Source organism: Helicoverpa armigera, chromosome 1, assembly GCF_030705265.1.
Source record: "Helicoverpa armigera isolate CAAS_96S chromosome 1, ASM3070526v1, whole genome shotgun sequence".
NCBI lineage: Eukaryota > Metazoa > Arthropoda > Insecta > Lepidoptera > Noctuidae > Helicoverpa > Helicoverpa armigera.
In genome coordinates this window covers 2,931,273-2,950,509 of record NC_087120.1, presented here as the reverse complement: position 1 = coordinate 2,950,509, position 19,237 = coordinate 2,931,273, and the positions used below count along the sequence as shown (strand labels likewise).

Here is a 19,237-nt window from a genome sequence, read left to right as displayed (position 1 = left end):
GTTACTGAAGGGTTTATTGCAATCGTTTTATTTAAACATTCAATCGCCGAATCAAGCTCAAAGCAGAGATGAGTATCCCTCGTTCAACAAAAAAAGCGATGCGACCCTTCGCGCTCAGGCCGCATTCGGCGCCGGGCCGTCGTCCGCGCAACATGGCGGGCGCACACGTAGCGTTAATAGTATTAGTGTACGCGGCTCTCGTACACACAGAAGTATTGACTCCGAGGTATTTCAACTTAGCGTCGAAAAAGAAGATTACGGCCACGGCTACCTGCGGAGATGAAGGACCAGAGCTATACTGTAAATTGGTCGGCGCAAACGCAGACCACGACGAGCATGTCATTCAAGGACAGGTGAGAAATTGTTTATATTTTTGTGTTTTTGTGAATGAGTTTATACTGCACTTTCAGTTACGACGGTTTTGCTACTTATTAATTTCGAAGTTTTAGTGTTTTTGCAATGCGTTCCTGGGTTGTTTTAATATGAATTTTGGTTTTGCATTTAGACCATGCTTCGTAAAACTTGTTCACTGTTCCCAATTTGTTGGAAATTCCGTTTAGTCTGCTACACTGCATTTTGTTGTTGTGTGATATTATAATCATCCCTTCCGGCGTCTGCGCACACATTGGTCATCCATTATTGGTCTCTCTCTAAACTTAATTTAGCCTTTATTGCATACATTTGTGGCGTGGTTTGAAGCAGTGCAACAAAGTAATGCACCACAATATTAAGGGGTCAGGGCCTAATCGCGTATTGCACATTTAAAACTAGCGGTTGTGTTTAGGTCGCGGTTAAAACAGGGTTTATTGCAATCCTCTATTATTGTTTCCGAGACATAATATGTACACATTTTAAACGTATTGTTTTCCCTCGTTAGATATTTTTATTAGGATTTAAATAACAGTATTTGCCTGGTAAGTCTTTAGAATTCTCTCGGGTTTTTTATTAGTAAGCAACTTCCAACAGCACGTAGATCGGTCAACATGGACATGTTACTGGATGAATGAACTTGTCTATGGCTCCAAATATAATTCTGCGATGATACGATATAAGTGTCGTATAGTTTTGGAATTTATTGTTGAAATGGTTTCTCCATTTATAATGCCACAAGCTTAAACTTCATAGGCTAGTAATTATAATTGTACAGAGTAGAACAAGCAGTAACCCGTTGATAAGAGAATGATAAGCTATCTCCGTTCCGTTGGCACAGCGTCCGCCTGATAACGAGTTCGATGCTCCGGTAGCTAAAAGCTCTTGAATTCATGTGATCCATGACGCACTTACGAAATAGTACCATTTGGGTGCTTTTAGAGTACCTACAAGCCAACTCGCGGAGTTGCTTGCGTTCTCACTCAAGTAGCTACATATCCGCTCCGAGTGATTATAATCACTACATACCTAGTATAAAACTAAGTCGCTTTTTCTGTCCCGTTGTCTTACGCTTAAATCTTGAATACCACGCAAGGGATTTTGATGCGGTTTTTTAATAGATAGAGTTACTGAAGAGTAAGGTTTATAATGAATGATAGTATACATAATAATATCATTAAATAGTAGGAAAATACCTACTGTTTTCCCGTGCAAAACATATTGAGTTTAAATTATCAACAGTCAATTATTTCACATTTTCAGGTCAGGCAAGTACTAATGCAACTACTTTTCTAAGTTTGTATGTACTTTGTAAGTGTATCTTAGACACCAATTACTGTGTTTCGAATGGCACCTTAAACTGTAGGCCCCGGCTATCATTGAACATCCATGGCAGTCGTTACTGGTAGTCGGAAGCCAGTAAGTCTGACATCAGTCTAACCAAGGGGTATTAGATTGCCCGGGTAACTGGGTTGAGGATGTCAGATAGAGTCGCTTCTTGTAAAGCACTGGTACTCAGCTTCATCCGATTTGACTGGAAGCCGACCCCAACATAGTTGGGAAAAAGGCTCGGAGGATGATGATCAATTGTTTCACATTTTGGTCCCCGAACGTGCATGTTTAGTAAAATAGTCACCTCCAATTAATTTCTATCGGGGTTCTCATACAATACTTGATTCCAGTCTAACAAAATCAGTCCTAGTCGGAATATGTTATAACTAAGTATATTCTGCGTTCTCGCGGGGTGATGTAAACAACATCTGGCCGAAGCCAACGTTAGGTTGTAAAGCTCTAAACTGACAATTTCAACCTCACTGCTTCACATCACATGCTCGGACAATTAATATTAAATTGTTGAAACGTAGAAACTTTTATCAATATACATAACTATATAAAAAATGAATCCCAGTTCCATTAGCTATGCCATTGAACCGCTGGACTCCCGAGAAAGACATAGGTTCCCGGGAGACAGTTATATCGGGACGCGGTTAAAACCGCGGGTGGAAGCTAGTTTAATAATTATAACTTGTTTTCTGTTAATGTGTCAATCCTATCTAACAATTTACAGATTCGAAATAAAATCTTTGTTCAAGTTAAAATTAGGTAAAGATAACTAACGGCACAGTAGCTACATACAAACGTTATCTTTAAACTTTGAACTGTCTATCTCATGAATGAACGTTTAATTTCGATTCTGTTAATTTACTGTTACTGTTATTTGAATCATTTATTCTAAAATTCTAATAATGTTTTTAGTAAGGTCCGTCTTCTTTCGAATACATCATTGCATGCCAGTGTATGGTTTAACATTTAGACAATATTTTCACTGTTAATGGAAAGTACTCCGTTACAAAAGACTTAAGTAATAAACATAGGTACCAACGAACCAAGAAAAAAATATGGATTTATAATTCAAGGGACCATCTTTCTAATGGCTAATGGCTTCCAATCAATTAGTTAAGCTGCGAGACGTAGTGCTTGACAAACCAATCTGCCAAAGATTGTAGAAAGTAATGTGTGGGTACCATGGGAAGCGTGTAAGGGTGGAACTAGCTCAACTAGTATACTTCTTCGTCCTCCGAACACCCGCATTTTCTTAGGAGATATTGCGTTGGCATCTCCGCTAGTCATTTTTTTTCTGCATGGCCAGTAATTCCTCAGTCTAATACCTTTAGTCAGCCTATATAATCACAAACACGTGACCATATTCTTCGTTTTGTCTCCTCTTTAATTTAAAAGCATCTTAGGCCAATTCACAGAAATTCGGCTATTAAAAAAAAATAGCCTTCCTCGTGGCTTTTTTGCGGACATATGGCGGCCAAATGCTCGCGCGCATCCTATTCAGGTTTAGGACCCTTTGTTTTTGTAAAAACAATAGTTTCAATTGCAGCGTGTTTTTGTTCGTCATTTTTTTTTGTATTAGAGGTTTCGTGAATGGTGTTGAATACAAATGTTCGTTGTGTACTGTGAGACTGTGAATTGTGAACTCAGCAAAACAACAAAGATTTGATGATTATATATTTATAGTCATTACTAGTTCTGCAACAGCCTCCCGTGGGAACTACACATTAATTTTACGTCAGTGAAAATGGGTCTTATTTACTAACACTTCGTTATACTATCTTTCTCTCATATCTTGTAGCGAAGCTGGAGCGCATCAGTTATTATGTTAAAATCATCCTGATTGCACTGCGTGAAGGAGATGCCGCTACGAAGGTTATAAGTCTGTCTCGTATTCACATAGAAGCGTAAGGGACTTTGACATGCCACAATTATTATTCATAGTTTCATTAGTCATCATTTTGTAGAAACAGTTAATTATGTAATCTCGTTAATATTGACTGGATTTTATTCCTAAAAACTGTTGATTTTGTTGACTGTAGCCCTTTTGGTCGATGGTATCGCGCATGCGTGTTACTTCCTTGCATCATACCTGTAGGTCTTTATGCCATAATTCCCCACGTTCCTAGCCAGAATGACATTAAGTTTGGTTTAAAGTTGTAATTTGGGCTCTAAATTATCTTCACTTCTACCCAAACTTTGTTTTACTTCCACATTGATACTACTTAATATATATTTTTTAAAGTTGCTTTCATAAAGATGCTTTAATTAGTAGCAGCATTCGAGAACTACAAAACCTTTCTATGCAGATAACATTCAAAATTCCCAACTACCGAAGCTTTTACGTGTAAAAAGAGGACTAACAATACAAAAAAACGTGTAAGTGTAATTGTAAGTAAAATATTTTGCTTTGTACAGGTGTGTGACATCTGTGATGCCACGAACGAAGCGAAGAAGCATCCTCCGGAGTATGCCGTGGACAGCTCGGAGACATGGTGGCAGAGTCCCCCTCTCTCCAGAGGCATGAAGTACAATGAAGTCAACCTCACCATCGATCTTGGACAGGTACGTAGCACTTGTTGGAAGTCACTTTAGACCCGAATTCCCCGACAACAAACTCGAACGTGAAAATTCATAGTAATACTGTTAACGTACAAAGGCGGACTTAAAGCCTAAACGCGACTTAACGCGTTTATGTTATCAGTGAACTCGAGCTTTAACTGTTTTAAGCAATTACACTTGAAAACTTTAATAATTGTACTTTATATTTAAATATTAAAAATGAATATGACATGTGTGGCGAAAAAACTGTCTCCAAGCAGAAGGCAATGAAGGTACCTACGCTTATTTTAAATCGAATGTTGAAATAAGTGCTCTCGGGACCCTCACACCGCGGGATAAAATAATGGGGGTTAAATCACAGGATATAATTGAATGAACTCTTAATAAATACGTATATCGTTTACAATCCTTGAGATATGAAGTCAAATTCCACGATGGACCTCGGCGGTCACGACCCAGAGATACAGACAACAGTTATAAGGTCCTTCCTTTGAATACATTGTGCCTCTAAAGCATTGTTATGGACTTGAATTTATTGCCAATTGTTGGGACTTAAGAAAATACAAACAAAACTCAACAGTTCCACGAATCAAACGTAAAATGTCTTTAGAGGAACACGTATAGTCAGAAGCTAGACAGTGTGAACACAAGCCTTATCAAGGGGTAACGTCTTACCCAAGATGAGGAGGTCAGATATGCAGTCGCTTCATGCAATATACTGGTACTCAGCTGCAATTTGCGAAGTCTCGTGGTAAATTTATAAACTAACGAATATTCATTCGTAAGATTCTAGACGGTAAGACCAATCATAAAAAAGGAAAATAATATCTACACTGCCATCTGATTGGTCGATATTGTTAGAATCCTACGAAAGGTTTTTTTTATTATTTTTCTATAAAATTAGTCCACATTACACAAAAAACGTGTAAGTTTAAAACGTGTAACGTTGTTAGCTATCAAACATGTGCCTGTTTCCATAATATTGGTGTGGAATTCGGTGACATCATCGCGTCATCCTGGAGTTTTTATATTATCCGCCATTTTGTTATAATCACTAGCTTACAGCAGATTTGTACTCCGCTGAATTGGTGGATTAAAAATTAAAACATTTTTATTCTATTTAGAGTACATACTACAAACTTTTAATCGGTCGACAGTCGCTCCTTTTTATAACTTTTTATAAGAAAATCGTGAATTCAATCAGTTTATAGTCGACCGACTATAAACTGATTGAATTCATATCTAATACTGGATTTCGATACAGATCTAATACTGGATTTCGAACATTATGTTTCCCTCAAATACTATTTTAGCTTGGATGTACGGGAGCCATATGTCCAATGGGGACTATTCAGGACACTCCAGGAATAACATGACGTTTGAGTGCAACGACCCGGACTCCATGCGATGTTGGGACATTCAAATAATTATAGAACACATTTACGATCCTAGTCGAATGTTTACGCTAACGAGAATCTTTGTCTTATAACTTCAGCTTTATTTCTTAAAAAATAGCTGATTTGTTGCCATAAAATCTATAAAATAACGCCCAACAAAATGCGCGAGTGACTTTTCTCATTTCATTGATTCGCATAATGCAGTTTTAACAGGTATCTGAATTCTGGTTATAAAGTATGACTGTGTCAGAGAATAAGCAATTGCCCTTTTAATGCGGTTTTATGTCTGTTTATCATTATAAAGTTTGCTAGTATGTATTGCATGATGACTATGCGAAATTTGATTAACTGGCGTTGCGATTTGTCTACTTATGCTCAGCGAATGTTTTATTATTAAGGCGAACTGCAGATGCAGGTAATGAAATTGGAACTTGTCTTCGCACACATAAAAGTTGTCTCTCCTAATTATTTAGCCGCTTCGAAGATGGCTACTATGGACGAGAGAATATGCCCAATATTTTTATTACCATTTTGATTGTAATACTAACTTCTGCCAGCGTTTTCAACCGCTTCCCGTAGGAACCTCTGCACGGACTACTTAATAAATAACCTTTAGCCTTCCTCGATAAATGGGCTATCTAACACTGAAAGAATTTTTCAAATCGGATCAGCAGTTCCTGAGATAAGCGCGTTCAATCAAACAAACTCTTCAGATTCATAATATTAGTTCTCTAGATTCTTGTCGTTGTTCACATTGAAGATATTTTTTTAAGGCGCCAGGAACTCGCCTTGCTAACATGACAGTAATATTATCCTCTGCACATGAACCATTGGAGTTCCACTAACGACGTTGCCAAGCCACAGTGCCTTCACGATATTCAAATGTAGATAAAAAAACTTTACTGGCGCTACTGTCCTTATTTCGTAGCGCTTACGTGTTGAAAACTTTGGGCTTTTGTAATATCTAAGGTGCGACAAAACTTGGCACTTTTCGACTGTTTTCAATAAATTGTGCACCATCTGATGCCGGATGTCGATACTTATCCGAAATTATTTACAATGGTCCGGTAAAAAAAGGTTATAAATCGAAAAGCTTTGAATAAACGGGCAAAGTTAAATAATAAAGGCATAAATGGGGTTTTTAATATTGTGATATTTTTAATGCAATGCGAGATTTTATATTTATAATAGAAAGCTATTATTACCTACTTACCAGCCTTTGCGACCTGACATCACTTGCTGTGCCATACATGATAAAGCGACTATGATCCGACCATTCTGTGGTGCAGTTGACAAATGCTGCAAGTCATTACAATTGCTGATGTTGTTCTAAGCTCATGGGATTCCCCTGATTGCCCAGCCATAACACTCTGAAGGTTGGAATCCAGTTTAGCTTTAAAACAGTTAAGCGCATAACTTTTTCTGTGTGCATATATACTTTATGAGAATCTTTAAGGTAACCAAAAGTCACTCCCTTTTCCTTGGACGTTATATACTTACGTTAAACTGACCAGTACTTACTTTACATGGAAACCGAAATCTGCAAAACACTCACAATTATATTATAAAAATAAAAATTTGGATGTATAAATGAACGGTACACGTAGATACGGATTTTGATAACTCCTGGCACTAATATAACTTCATCGGCCTAGTCTTTTCTTAAGTTGGTTGGGTTCGGCTTCCAGTCTTACTCGATACGGCTGAGTACCAGTGTTTTATATGGAACGAATGCATATCTGTCCTGGGCAACCCGAAGCCCCTTGGTATGTCTTACCGAAAGGCATCGGTATTTCTGGTTTCTGCCAAACCGTAACGACTACTAATGTTGTTCAAATGACAATAATGGAACCCACCAGTTTGACAAGCATTCTTTAACAAGGAATACGTCATGATCGTCATGGCTTGGAGAGGCCTATGTCCAGCAGTGGACTGCGATAGGCTGATGATGATGATGATGATGATGATGATGAGATGGTCACTCATCCACGGAGTGAGCTTAACCTCATGATCGATTGACATGCGCAGGTCTCACTCAAACGCGCGAACCGCTTTTAGGTAGGTATAATTCTAAATAAAATGGTTTTATCTAATACAGGAACTTATCACACTCTGTTCGCATGATCCAGAGAGGATGTGACTCGTGGGTGTTCGAGATAAAAAAACTTTACACGCCCAAAGGGCGAGGTTATTAGTTCATAGCGAGATATTTACGATACATGCCTACGTAATGAATCGTTAAATGTACATAATGTATTTTTTATGATGGACTATATAATATTTTGTGACACATGTTGGTAAAATTGGTATGACATAGCCGCAGTTCACCTTCCTATTGTAACTACCTAAGTATTTATGATGCTGTACGAATATTGTATAATTAGCGCGGAACTAGGCCAAGCTAGGCTATCTTAAGTTAATGGGTGCTGAGGTAGCCGAAAATATAAAAAAAGTCCCATCATCATCAAGTTTAGCTTTGTGCTTTGTTAATGGCCATAGCATACCTTAATCGGTACCTGTAGACTTTAAACGAAATTGAAGGAATCTGTTGATAGTTATAATTTCTACACCCGTTTTAATTAAAGGGATAAGCCTTTAACTATATTTCTAAAAGTACATTCTAAACGTTTGAATTTATTTCCTAAAAGGTTCTATGGTATCATTGAACAGATCTAACGAGTACTGTATGATTTGCTTCAGGAATTCCACGTAGCATACGTGTTCGTGAAAATGGGCAACTCACCGAGACCTGGACTCTGGATGCTGGAGAAGTCCACGGATTACGGGAAAACATTCAAACCTTGGCAGTATTTCTCCGAATCGCCTCAGTAAGTAACAAATAGCTGGAACTAAGAAAGAATATACGGCACTTTAGCTACCGTATATTCTTTCTAGGAATCTAAGTTCGATTCCTAATTAAGTAAATTGTCTCGGGTCTGAACGTTTAGTTTGTAAACACAGTCAAAAGAGAGTGTTGAACCTAGGTCAAACCGAATTTAGTTTTTTCATCTATGGATGAGATGTCATCGACATAGTAAAGAGTAAATATTTGTTTGACTACATTTAACATTTGGTAGAGACTATTAACCCGATTTGAACTCTCTCTTAATTATGTATAGTCTGTCTATGGACCTAGTCGGGCGCAGCTAAGTTTTATAGAGGAGAGGATGAGAAGCACTTATCATCATCATCATCCTCCAAGCCTTTTCCCAAACTATGTTGGGGTCAGCTTCCAGTCTAACCGGATTCAGCTGAGTACCAGTGTTTTAGAAGGAGCGACTGCGTATCTGACCTCCTCAACCCAGTTACCCGGGCAACCCGATACCACTTGGTTAGACTGGTATCAGACTTACTGGCTTTCGGCTATCCGTAACGACTGCCAAGGATGTTCAATGACAGGCGAGACCTAGAGTTTAACGTGCCATCCGAAACACAGTCAATGGTATCTAAGATATGAGAAGAATTTATCTAAAATGTTTTTATTGGTCCTAACTCTCCTACGTTTTTCTGCAGGGATTGTGAGCGTTATTTCGGCAAGGAGAGTCTTCAGCCCATCACCAAAGATGACTCGGTTATTTGCAGCACAGAGTATTCCAAAATTGTACCTCTTGAGGGCGGAGAGGTAAGCCATAACACTATTTTGTTTATTAATAACTTTAATTCAACTAGCCTCACGTTAAACCAATAATGGCTGATTCACTCGGAATGAGTTTTACTTCAAGAATGACTAGCATCAAAACTCCAATAAATTACAAAATACCTATATTAATAATCAAAATACCTAAATTAATTATATTCTCATCTTATGTACTCTCTTATGTACTCCTCATATGTACTCTCTTATCTACTCTCTTATGTACTCTCTTATGTACTCCTGTTATTATATTCTCATCTTGTGTACTCTCTTATGTACTCACTTATATTCTCATCTTATGTACTCTCTTATGAACTCACTTACATACTCTCCTATATTCTGTTTTGTTCTCGTATATATATAGATCTCATGATGATGATGAAATTTTTGTGCTCAAGTATTTTTAATTTTGGATTTAGTAAGGTACTAAGTAGCAGGTGTACTATCAACATAAGTATCTTTAATTTCTCATGTCTGACTAAAAGATGCTTCCAAAGTAAACGGCCCATTAAGAGGCGCATAATAATTTCCTAGAATATCAACTAGCACGTTTGTTCATCATCATCAAATCAGAATGATTTTAAACGCATACTAAGTATTCTTTTTACAATGCAGCAACTTAATGTCGAGACATAATAAAGGCTCGTATTGATTACATATTTGCCTGCAACCAGAGCGTTCGTTGATGGACCGTGCAACAAAAATCGGTGGTGTCAATTACAACTTGAATACGACATACATTTTTGCATCACGTAAAGTTAGAAATCTTAACAAATTGCTCCTGGGCAGAATGCCGTGTCACCAGTGTATATCGCACGCTTCTCAAATACATTTTAATTATTTGTTCAATAAAAATAAATCATTCAATAGTGTCGTCGTTGTCAAGTTACATTCGTAATCTCTTTTTAGACAAAGAAAAATGACTGTAGTAGAAGACGACGCCACTCCTTTAGTTTTGGGCTGCAACTGTCTTCATCTCAACTCATCCCTCCCGCGAAGAGAGAAAACCAACGAAGTCATTTCTCACAACTCACTCAATTTATTTATTTCCACCACTATCTACCATTACAGGTTTATCTTAACCTAACGCGATAGACGGGCCAATGCAAGAATGCCAAGACAGTCTCCGTTAGAATTCTTCATTACCATCATCATCCGCGAGCTAATTTATTCTCCTCTTTCAGATCCCGATATCGTTACTGAACTACCGTCCATCAGCGAACACCTACTTCAACTCCTCAGTGCTGCAGGAGTGGACCAGGGCCACCAATGTTCGGCTGCGTCTGCTGAGGACTAAGAACTTGCTCGGACACCTCATGTCAGTGGCGAGACAAGATCCCACCGTAACACGAAGAGTGAGTTCCATTTTTTATTGAAAACTTTTATACGGTCTTAGGTAAATAAAAAAATGCGAGTTTTATTTGTAACGACTAAAATTTAGATAATTACTACAAGTGAATATCAAAACGAATGCATACACTTTTGACGTTAAAAAACTTACTCTTGTTGTACATACTAGGTATCAAATTCTCAATAACAATCGTACTGGTATTGTTTCTGTTTCTTGCAAATAAAACTTGTAATTTACCCGTTATTTATAGCCAAACACTGAGACTTCAACTTTTAATACGTGCCTTTTCAAAATACTATTTTAGGCCTGGCCCTGTCAGTTTCGTTCTCTCATTGTTTCATTCTTCAACGACATGAGTTAAAACTTTAAGCACATATGCTTTCACAGTAGTGATGTCTTAAAACGTCATCTTCCCCAACAGTAAATAAAATAATGAAATAAAGTAAACTGTTACCTAATGTGCATTCGAATATATGTACAATAAGTTACCATCTCACATTAAAGACCTACCAATGAATGAGTATATTTAAGAAGTCCCTCAGAAATTGGCTCCTTGATAAATGTTTTTATACAGTTAAACTCGTCTAGGTACTCACCTAGAGGAGTAATAGAATTATAATGTAAAGTTTCGTACTTTAAATTTAGCTATTAGATTATAAGAACTTAAAATATTTGCATGACTTTATAAGTCGAATATACTTAGTGAGACCCAATTTTTTTTATTGTATCGACCGTATAGTAACGTACATATTCTGGCAGATAATAAATTTAATTTCATTTAATTTCAGTACTTCTACAGTATCAAAGACATCAGTATCGGAGGTCGTTGCATGTGCAACGGTCACGCGGACACGTGCGAGCCGGCCGACCCGGCCACCAACAGCAACATCCTGGAGTGTGTGTGTCAACACAACACCTGCGGCCCTCAGTGCGCCGAGTGCTGTCGAGGCTTCGAGCAGAAGAAGTGGAGGATCTCACAGCACTGGGACAGGTTTACTTGTGAACGTGAGTACTATTCACGACCTCTGCTATACTCATCATCATCATCCTCCGAGCCTTTTTCCCAACTATGTTGAGGTCGGCTTCCAGTCTAACCGGATTCAGCTGAGTACCAGTTTTGTACAAGGAGCGACTGCCTATCTGATCTCCTCAATCCGGGCAACCCGATACTCCTTGGTTAGACTACCAGTCAGACTTACTCGCTTCTGACTACCCGTAACGACTGGCAAGGACGTTCAATGACAGCCGCTATACTAAGGGCCGATTTTTAAATCATCAGTTAACTATCTGAGGAAGAAATATGGCGGTTTGACATATTTTCTATACAAAACGTCAAACGAAGAGTAGAGTTGTAGAGTGATGGCGGACTCTCAAATTCTATCTATAATTGTGTGGTTTTATGTTTTTTTTTAGTTTCACTAAACTTTATGCCGTGTAACAGACTTTTCTCTGACAATAACCAACCCCGATTATAGCCCTCATAAGCTCGATTGCTGACTTTAACGACCTTATGACTAACAAGCTTATTTGTTCAGCGTGCAACTGCCACAACCACTCAACGGAATGCGAGTACGACCCTGAAGTGGATAGACAGAAGCTGTCCTTGGACATCTACGGCAAGTACGAAGGCGGTGGCGTCTGCAAGAACTGTCAGCACAACACGCAAGGCATCAACTGCAACCAGTGCATGCCTACATTCTATAGGCCACAAGGAAAGAGTTGGAATGAAACTGATGTCTGCCAGCGTAAGTATTACGTTAAAGACTTTTTTTTCAGCCAGCCTAGTCTACGGTTGGTTCTTTTATGGTATTTTTTTTAAACCCAGCTAGTTGAACAATTCAATTAGTTTTAAGTCACGTAAAAAAACAATGAACATTTTGAATCATTCAACTTAATAATTAAACATAATGAAAAAAATTAAAATAATTAAAAATAAATCTATGATCTCTCTACTGGGACCATATTTAAAAGGGTGGCAACATTTAATGCCCGGTTTCTGAAGTCTCTGAATATCTCTTCTTTAGTTATCGATTCGACAAAGCTATTGAATTGATAAACGCCGTTTAACTTTTGCTGCGTTTCCGAGCACCAAACTGCCAGATAAATAGTTAAGGAATCGATACGTACTTCCTTAATCCGTCGATAGATGGCTATTTTACAAATGTACGTTAAAATTATATAAAAAACGCAATAAAAAGTTGTTCCAACTCAGACCATGTGCATTGAAGGAGCGCAACAGGAGGTAGAGTAGGGGCGATAAATATCATCCAGATGTATTACTGTGTTTTTTTTCAAACCGATATCTCTTAAATAAAACGATTTTCACGGATTTAACGTACTTTTGCGATAAAATCGTACAAGTAATGTCTAATAATCTCGTAAGTGTCAGAAATCAACATGTAAAACGATATCTTTTTCAAATTGTATGTAGGTAAACATTTCGATAGGATTTCTCCTGTCCCTTCTATTCCGTGACACTAATGTGATATATTAGAAATTATTTTAAGCACTTCGAAATCCGATTCTGACGAGCTTCTTGCATTCATATGATCTATATTCATTGTTTGTATTTTTATAAGTAGGCATTTTAATATTAATTTTGTTCACTGGCTTCTTAAACTGACTCGACGCAACGGAAGTAACCTAAAACGTGGTATTTTTTGTGATATCTAAACGTCAAACAAAGTTATGGGACAGATAAACGGCCAAATATGGGCAGTTAAGTTATACGCCGTTTAAACTGAGTTTAACTTAAGACGCGTAGCTCGGAAACGCATTCGAAGGAGTAATCGAACCAATAGCGCTGACGGATAGATAAACTCTCGTTAAGTGGACCTCAGAAACCGGGCATAAGATGGCAATAGTATTTGCGCAAATTAATTTTAAAATCTTGGACAGCATCATTAGTCAGGTACTTCCGAGGAAAATATGTACTAACAAGTTTCGGCCCGCGGCTTCGCCCGCGTGGCGTATTGATAAAAAGTCTGTGTTAATCCAGGGTATCATCACATACCAAGAATATAACAAACATACATCTATACATTCTCACAAACTTTCACATTTATAATTATATAAATTATGATATTGGTAGGATTATCCTAAAAGATGATCATTTCACGTTTCCAGCCTGCAACTGTGACTTACACTTCTCAACCGGTAATTGTGAGGACTTGTCTGGCTGGTGCGAGTGTCGTGTGGAGTTCAAGCCCCCTAACTGCGACTCCTGCGCTTACGGGTACTTCGACTTCCCTAACTGCAAGCCTTGTACGTGCAACCTCAACGGCACTGACGGTCAGCAGTGCACGCCTGTTGATGGACTGGTTAGTTATTTTCTTCTAGCTTCTGCCAGCGACCGAATAAAAAGCATATAGCCTTCCTTGATAAATGGGCTATCTAACAATTAAATAGTTTTCAGATTAGCGCGTTCAAACAAACAAATAATCTCTTTAGCTTTGTAATATTAGTATCCATGAATTATATGTACATTTATTTATGAAACCTAGGATAAATATTTGATTCAGGTCTATTCTGGCTTGACGTAAATCTATCTGTCTTTATTGCTAATTCAATCATTTAAATGCATGTTGATTTGTGAAAAGTTTCCAATACAGGGATACTTTTAGAGATAACATATTATTGTTTCCAACAGTGCCCATGCAAATACAACTATGCTGGGAAATCGTGCGAAATTTGTGCTGACGGATATTATTCACCGGAATGCAAAAGTAAGTACTTTTCAACTTCTTAACGCGCTGAAAATCGAGTACTTAGTATTTGTTTATTTTTGGATGTGCACTGCGTTTGTCATTAAGAATGCTCGAAGGCGCTCGGTGTGAAATAATAAGAGGAGCCGACCGGCTCCGATCGCGTACAACCTTACTACAAATACTAAGTAGATTTTCAGCGCTAAGAATTTGCTCTTCTCTTCGAGCCGCTCTGTTTCAACGGACCCTAAGGAAGATGAAAAGTCCATAGTAATGTCTTAGATTCCAAGATGGATTTAACAAAACTAATGCTATATCTTTGACACCAGATTGCGAGTGTAACTCAGTGGGCTCGGTGTCACCTGTGTGTGACAAGGTTAGTGGCAACTGCACTTGCAAGAGCAAATACAGTGGAAGGACTTGCGATATGTGTGAATTTGGATATTACAACTACCCGACTTGCAAACGTGAGTATTTCTATTTACTTCTCTAAATCCTATATTCCTTTTTAGTGCAGATAACAATAACCGATCTCATCGTTGTCCATTTGTTTGAGAGTATAGAGGTATAAGAGAGCACGCAGTAGTACATAATGGATTATATATTCGATTAGTAATTACGTACTCCCTTATGTACAACGAAACCCGAACTCTAACCGATAAGAAATAGGTTAGACCTTACTTTGCCTACCACTGTACTTGGTGTACCCGCCATGATGATGGTTATATCCAGTTCTCACCGAATCTAAGCGGATACAACCAAGTATAACCGCATATGGCCGGTTACCCCTGGCCAGCTAAGCTTAGGCAAGGTGTAGTCGCGTTTCGGGCTTTTAACCTAAATTAAACAATACTATGTCAGTGTTCTTTCACTTATTCCGTTTTTAACACGCTTATATGAGCTTCACTTGTAACTATGTATGTAAGAAAATCTTGGAATCTTAATTTGACCCACTTCTCAGCCTTCGATTGGGATGAAAGCACACGCTCTGAGTTCTGATGACTTTACATGACGTAAGAAACGTTGCAAAAAGCGTGTTTTTCAGTTTTTTTTTAACTACGTATTTCTTTTTATTTTTAACCATCTGCTTAAAATGTAATATTGATTGCTATGCCTGTTTGAAGAATGCAACTGTGATGTGAGCGGAACACAGGCTCGTATCTGTGATGACACTACCGGCACGTGCATCTGTAAGACTGGCTTCGGAGGTGCGCGGTGTGATCAGTGCTTGAATGGGTAAGTTTTTACAATATCACCAAATATCAAATCTATTGTTATTCTTATTCTTCAAGGAATCGCAGATCTAGATAGGTATTCCTTGCTTAAGATACTGTGTAAAATCTTATATGAATTTGATGTGAAGCCTAGTCTTCAAATTCATAAAAAATCTTATCCTACCTATCCTGACTTCCAAAAACTGACTATAGTTTACCATACTGTTATCACAAAGACTTACGCAGAAAGGCTAACCTGCATAACTGCATTGTTTGTCAAAATTCCATGACTGATAGATACCTTTATCCATTTATAAATTCCTTTATCAGCTTCTACATGGAAGTCCGCGACCGCGAGCGTCTCTGCGTGCCTTGCAATTGCGACTCCACCGGGTCCACCTCGACCAGTTGTTCAGCCGACGGAAAGTGCAACTGCCTCGCTAACTTTGGTGGGAAGCAGTGCGATCAGTGCTCCCCAGGGTATTATAAGTACCCTGAGTGTTTGCGTAAGTACACCCAGTTATTTTATCAAATGTATACATGTCTACGGTAGTATTCTATTGAAATTTTACCTCGTTCTCTTCAAATTTGTTTAAACAAATTGAACCAAATTATTTTTAAGGAGAGTCTAGTAGCCTGGTGGAATACCTTTCAGTAGCAAAAATAATTCAGAACTCAATCCTTAGAAGTTACTTTACAACTTCAGCCACATTTTTCTGTCAGTATATCACATGCTACAAAAAGCCTGAAGGTTTTCATGCAATTGTCATTGATATAAGGTGTAGGTAATAGAAATGTTTTCCTTGCTACATTTGTATCCCTTCACTCTAATTTAGCTGCTTAATTTTCCATGAAATAGCTTGCAACTGTGACGTGTCTGGTTCCATCGGGTCGACGTGCGATGATAACGGACAATGCCACTGCAAGCCGAACTTCGATGGCGCCAAGTGTGACAAGTGTAAAGAACAGTACTACAACTACCCCGCCTGCGAGGAGTGCAACTGTGACCCTAGAGGAGTCATTGCTAGCTTTGCTGGTAAGTGAGCTGATTAAGTACTCACAGTTACCTGTGTACTTGTATGAAAAGAAATTTCTCTTTTGCCATTTTAGAACAATTCTACTGTTTGAGATGAGAGGCAAGTTAGTTATAATCTAGGCTATGGATTTTATTAGCTACATATTTTATTATTGTACGCGTAACTGGAAACAGCTACATGATCAGTGCCATTTTTTGTCTGTTGTGGAAATTCTATATTTATGCGATCGTATATATTCGAAGATTATTTTAACCCCGAGGAGCATAGAATTTTATGAAACCTCCTGAAGTTCTCTAAGTACGCAGCAACACATTTTTGTTATCATTTTCACAGGTTGTGGCTCAGTCCCTGCTGGTGAACTATGCCAATGCAAAGATCGAGTGCAAGGGCGTATCTGTAATGACTGCAAGCCTCTCTTCTGGAACCTGCAAGAGTACAATCCATTTGGTTGTGAAGGTACGTAAGCTTGTAAAGATCAGTACTACCGTAAAACTTCAACCTTGATATTTAATGGTTATCTACTTCAAAGAGCGTATTAATTGAACTAAGTTGAAATCGTATTAATGTATTTCATAAAATTCTTTATTTTCCCGCTAGATTGTAACTGCCACTTGGCTGGTACCCTGGGAGGACTGGGGTCCTGCAACACTCGATCTGGACAATGTAGGTGTAAAATGAACGTGGGAGACCGCCAGTGCAACCAATGTCAAGATGGCTTTTACAAACTCGATACGAACAACGTTTATGGATGTACTGGTAAGAAAATCCGAAGTTTAAGTTCATTACTATTATATAATATATTATTGACATAATATTATGGGCTTTGTCAGGTATACATTTTAGCCCAGAACCTTTTGGCGATCGTCGGAATATTTCTGGTTCTTATAAGTTATCAGAATATTTTTAAAACTTATGTACTTGAATTGTCACATGAAACTTTTAAAATTAACGGATTTATAGGTCATGTAGGAAATTAAATAATAAATTCAGCTTAATATTATGAAGACCTCAACGCCAGTTAATAAGTACTATCCATCTACACAGAATGTGACTGCGACATCGGAGGTTCAATCGATAACATCTGTGACAAGAACACCGGTCAGTGCCGCTGTCACTCCAGGGTCGAAGGTCGCCGCTGTGACAGACCCATCCGTGCCCATTACTTCCCAACGCTCCACCAGTTCCAATATGAAGTAGAAGAAGGATACACGCAGTCTGGACCAGTGAGATACAGAAACTCGGATGAAGTGTTCCCTAATTACTCTTGGAAGGGCTACGTCGTGTTTTCTATGCTCCAGGTTAGTAAGCTCTTCATTAGGAAGTCATAGATGGGAACAATGAACCTTGACGATTTATCAATGTAAAAAATAATCTTGTATCAACTAATTACTGAAGTTACTCTTTTCTCCTATCTTAGAACGAGGTGACGAATAGAGTACTGATTCCCAAATCGTCTTTGTATCGCATGGTGCTGAAATACGCAAACCCTCTGCAAGACACTGTTATTGCGAGCATTATCGTCACCCCGGACAGCATCGGCGATATTCAGCAGAAGTAAGTAGTTTTAGCTGAACACTCAGACATACATACAAATCTCATAAGCGATTGCTGGTGATACCAAGCGCTCATAGACAGATTCATTCCGAAATAGATAAGTAGATTAAAAGGATGACAGCACCCGAAACAAAATACGTAAAAGAGAAGCCTGATGACGGGACGTTTGTAACGTTCGTAACATAATATAAATTAGTAGTTTTAAAATGAGTTGAGTAGTAAAATATTTTTGGTGGAAGATCATTTTAAGAGGTAAGTTTACAATTTTTTGTATCAAGAAAACTTTTCGAGAACATGTTTTGAATTTTTTTGCCAAAAAAAAATGTTTGAGACGAGCCAATTTGGATGTGGTAAGCGCCTTAAAAATGCAACGCATACCATCTCGACCGATGTCTCTTATTAGCAATGTTTCTGCTTCGGTCCTGTCACATAAGCTTTTATCCCCATTTTTTTGATTGTATAGTATCCAAAATGTAACTGAACTGGATATGAAAACAAAATCGACCATTCCACAGGTTCAACGTAGCATTGCGGCCAACAAACAAACCGCAACTGGTGACTGTAGCTGGTGACAAGGGCATCGCTCCATCACCCTTCGTCATGAACCCTGGCAGCTGGATGATCACCATCAAGACCACTAAAGAAGTCATGATTGTGAGTATGAGATTAATTATAAAAGGAATATGCATGTTGATAGGGTAAAAAAATAGTGATTCTGATTAGTCCGCATTTTAGATTGGCCAAAAACATTAGACACGTTTTTTGACGTGACAACGTCTTATAAATTGGTTTGCCGGGTGACACTCCAAGAAACTGCGTTACGCTCCGCTCACGCGCTCACAATGAGAGCGAGTGAGAGGCACGCGTCCCTTCCACTCGGGCATGGTTAGCCCGCCTAAAAGCGAGAGAGACAGACATAAAAAGTGAAAGGCACGCGTCCCTTCTACTCGAGCACAGTTAGCCCGCCTAAGAGCGAGAGAGACTCAAAGTCGTTGTCACGTAAAACTTTCGCCCGTGTACCGACTTTACAGGCAACCAATTTTTTTTTAATTAAAATATAACGAAACAAAGATT

The 19,237-nt window shown here is 38.4% G+C and overlaps 1 protein-coding gene across 1 annotated transcript in view; it reads left to right on the top strand.

Moving 5' to 3' along the window:
- The first annotated feature begins 53 nt into the window (after positions 1-53).
- LOC110379473 (laminin subunit alpha) overlaps positions 54-19,237 on the top strand; it is a 48,730-nt gene continuing 29,546 nt past the window's right edge. The window contains exons 1-18 of the mRNA XM_049847413.2: positions 54-353; positions 4,129-4,275; positions 8,370-8,497; positions 9,183-9,291; positions 10,488-10,658; positions 11,443-11,659; positions 12,190-12,399; positions 13,781-13,974; positions 14,304-14,379; positions 14,688-14,825; positions 15,483-15,594; positions 15,903-16,078; positions 16,432-16,608; positions 16,943-17,065; positions 17,207-17,365; positions 17,654-17,907; positions 18,027-18,163; positions 18,679-18,817. Of these exons, the coding sequence (XP_049703370.2) occupies positions 69-353; positions 4,129-4,275; positions 8,370-8,497; positions 9,183-9,291; positions 10,488-10,658; positions 11,443-11,659; positions 12,190-12,399; positions 13,781-13,974; positions 14,304-14,379; positions 14,688-14,825; positions 15,483-15,594; positions 15,903-16,078; positions 16,432-16,608; positions 16,943-17,065; positions 17,207-17,365; positions 17,654-17,907; positions 18,027-18,163; positions 18,679-18,817 (2,952 nt within the window). The 5' untranslated portion in view covers positions 54-68. The remainder of the gene's footprint in view (positions 354-4,128; positions 4,276-8,369; positions 8,498-9,182; positions 9,292-10,487; positions 10,659-11,442; positions 11,660-12,189; positions 12,400-13,780; positions 13,975-14,303; positions 14,380-14,687; positions 14,826-15,482; positions 15,595-15,902; positions 16,079-16,431; positions 16,609-16,942; positions 17,066-17,206; positions 17,366-17,653; positions 17,908-18,026; positions 18,164-18,678; positions 18,818-19,237) is intronic.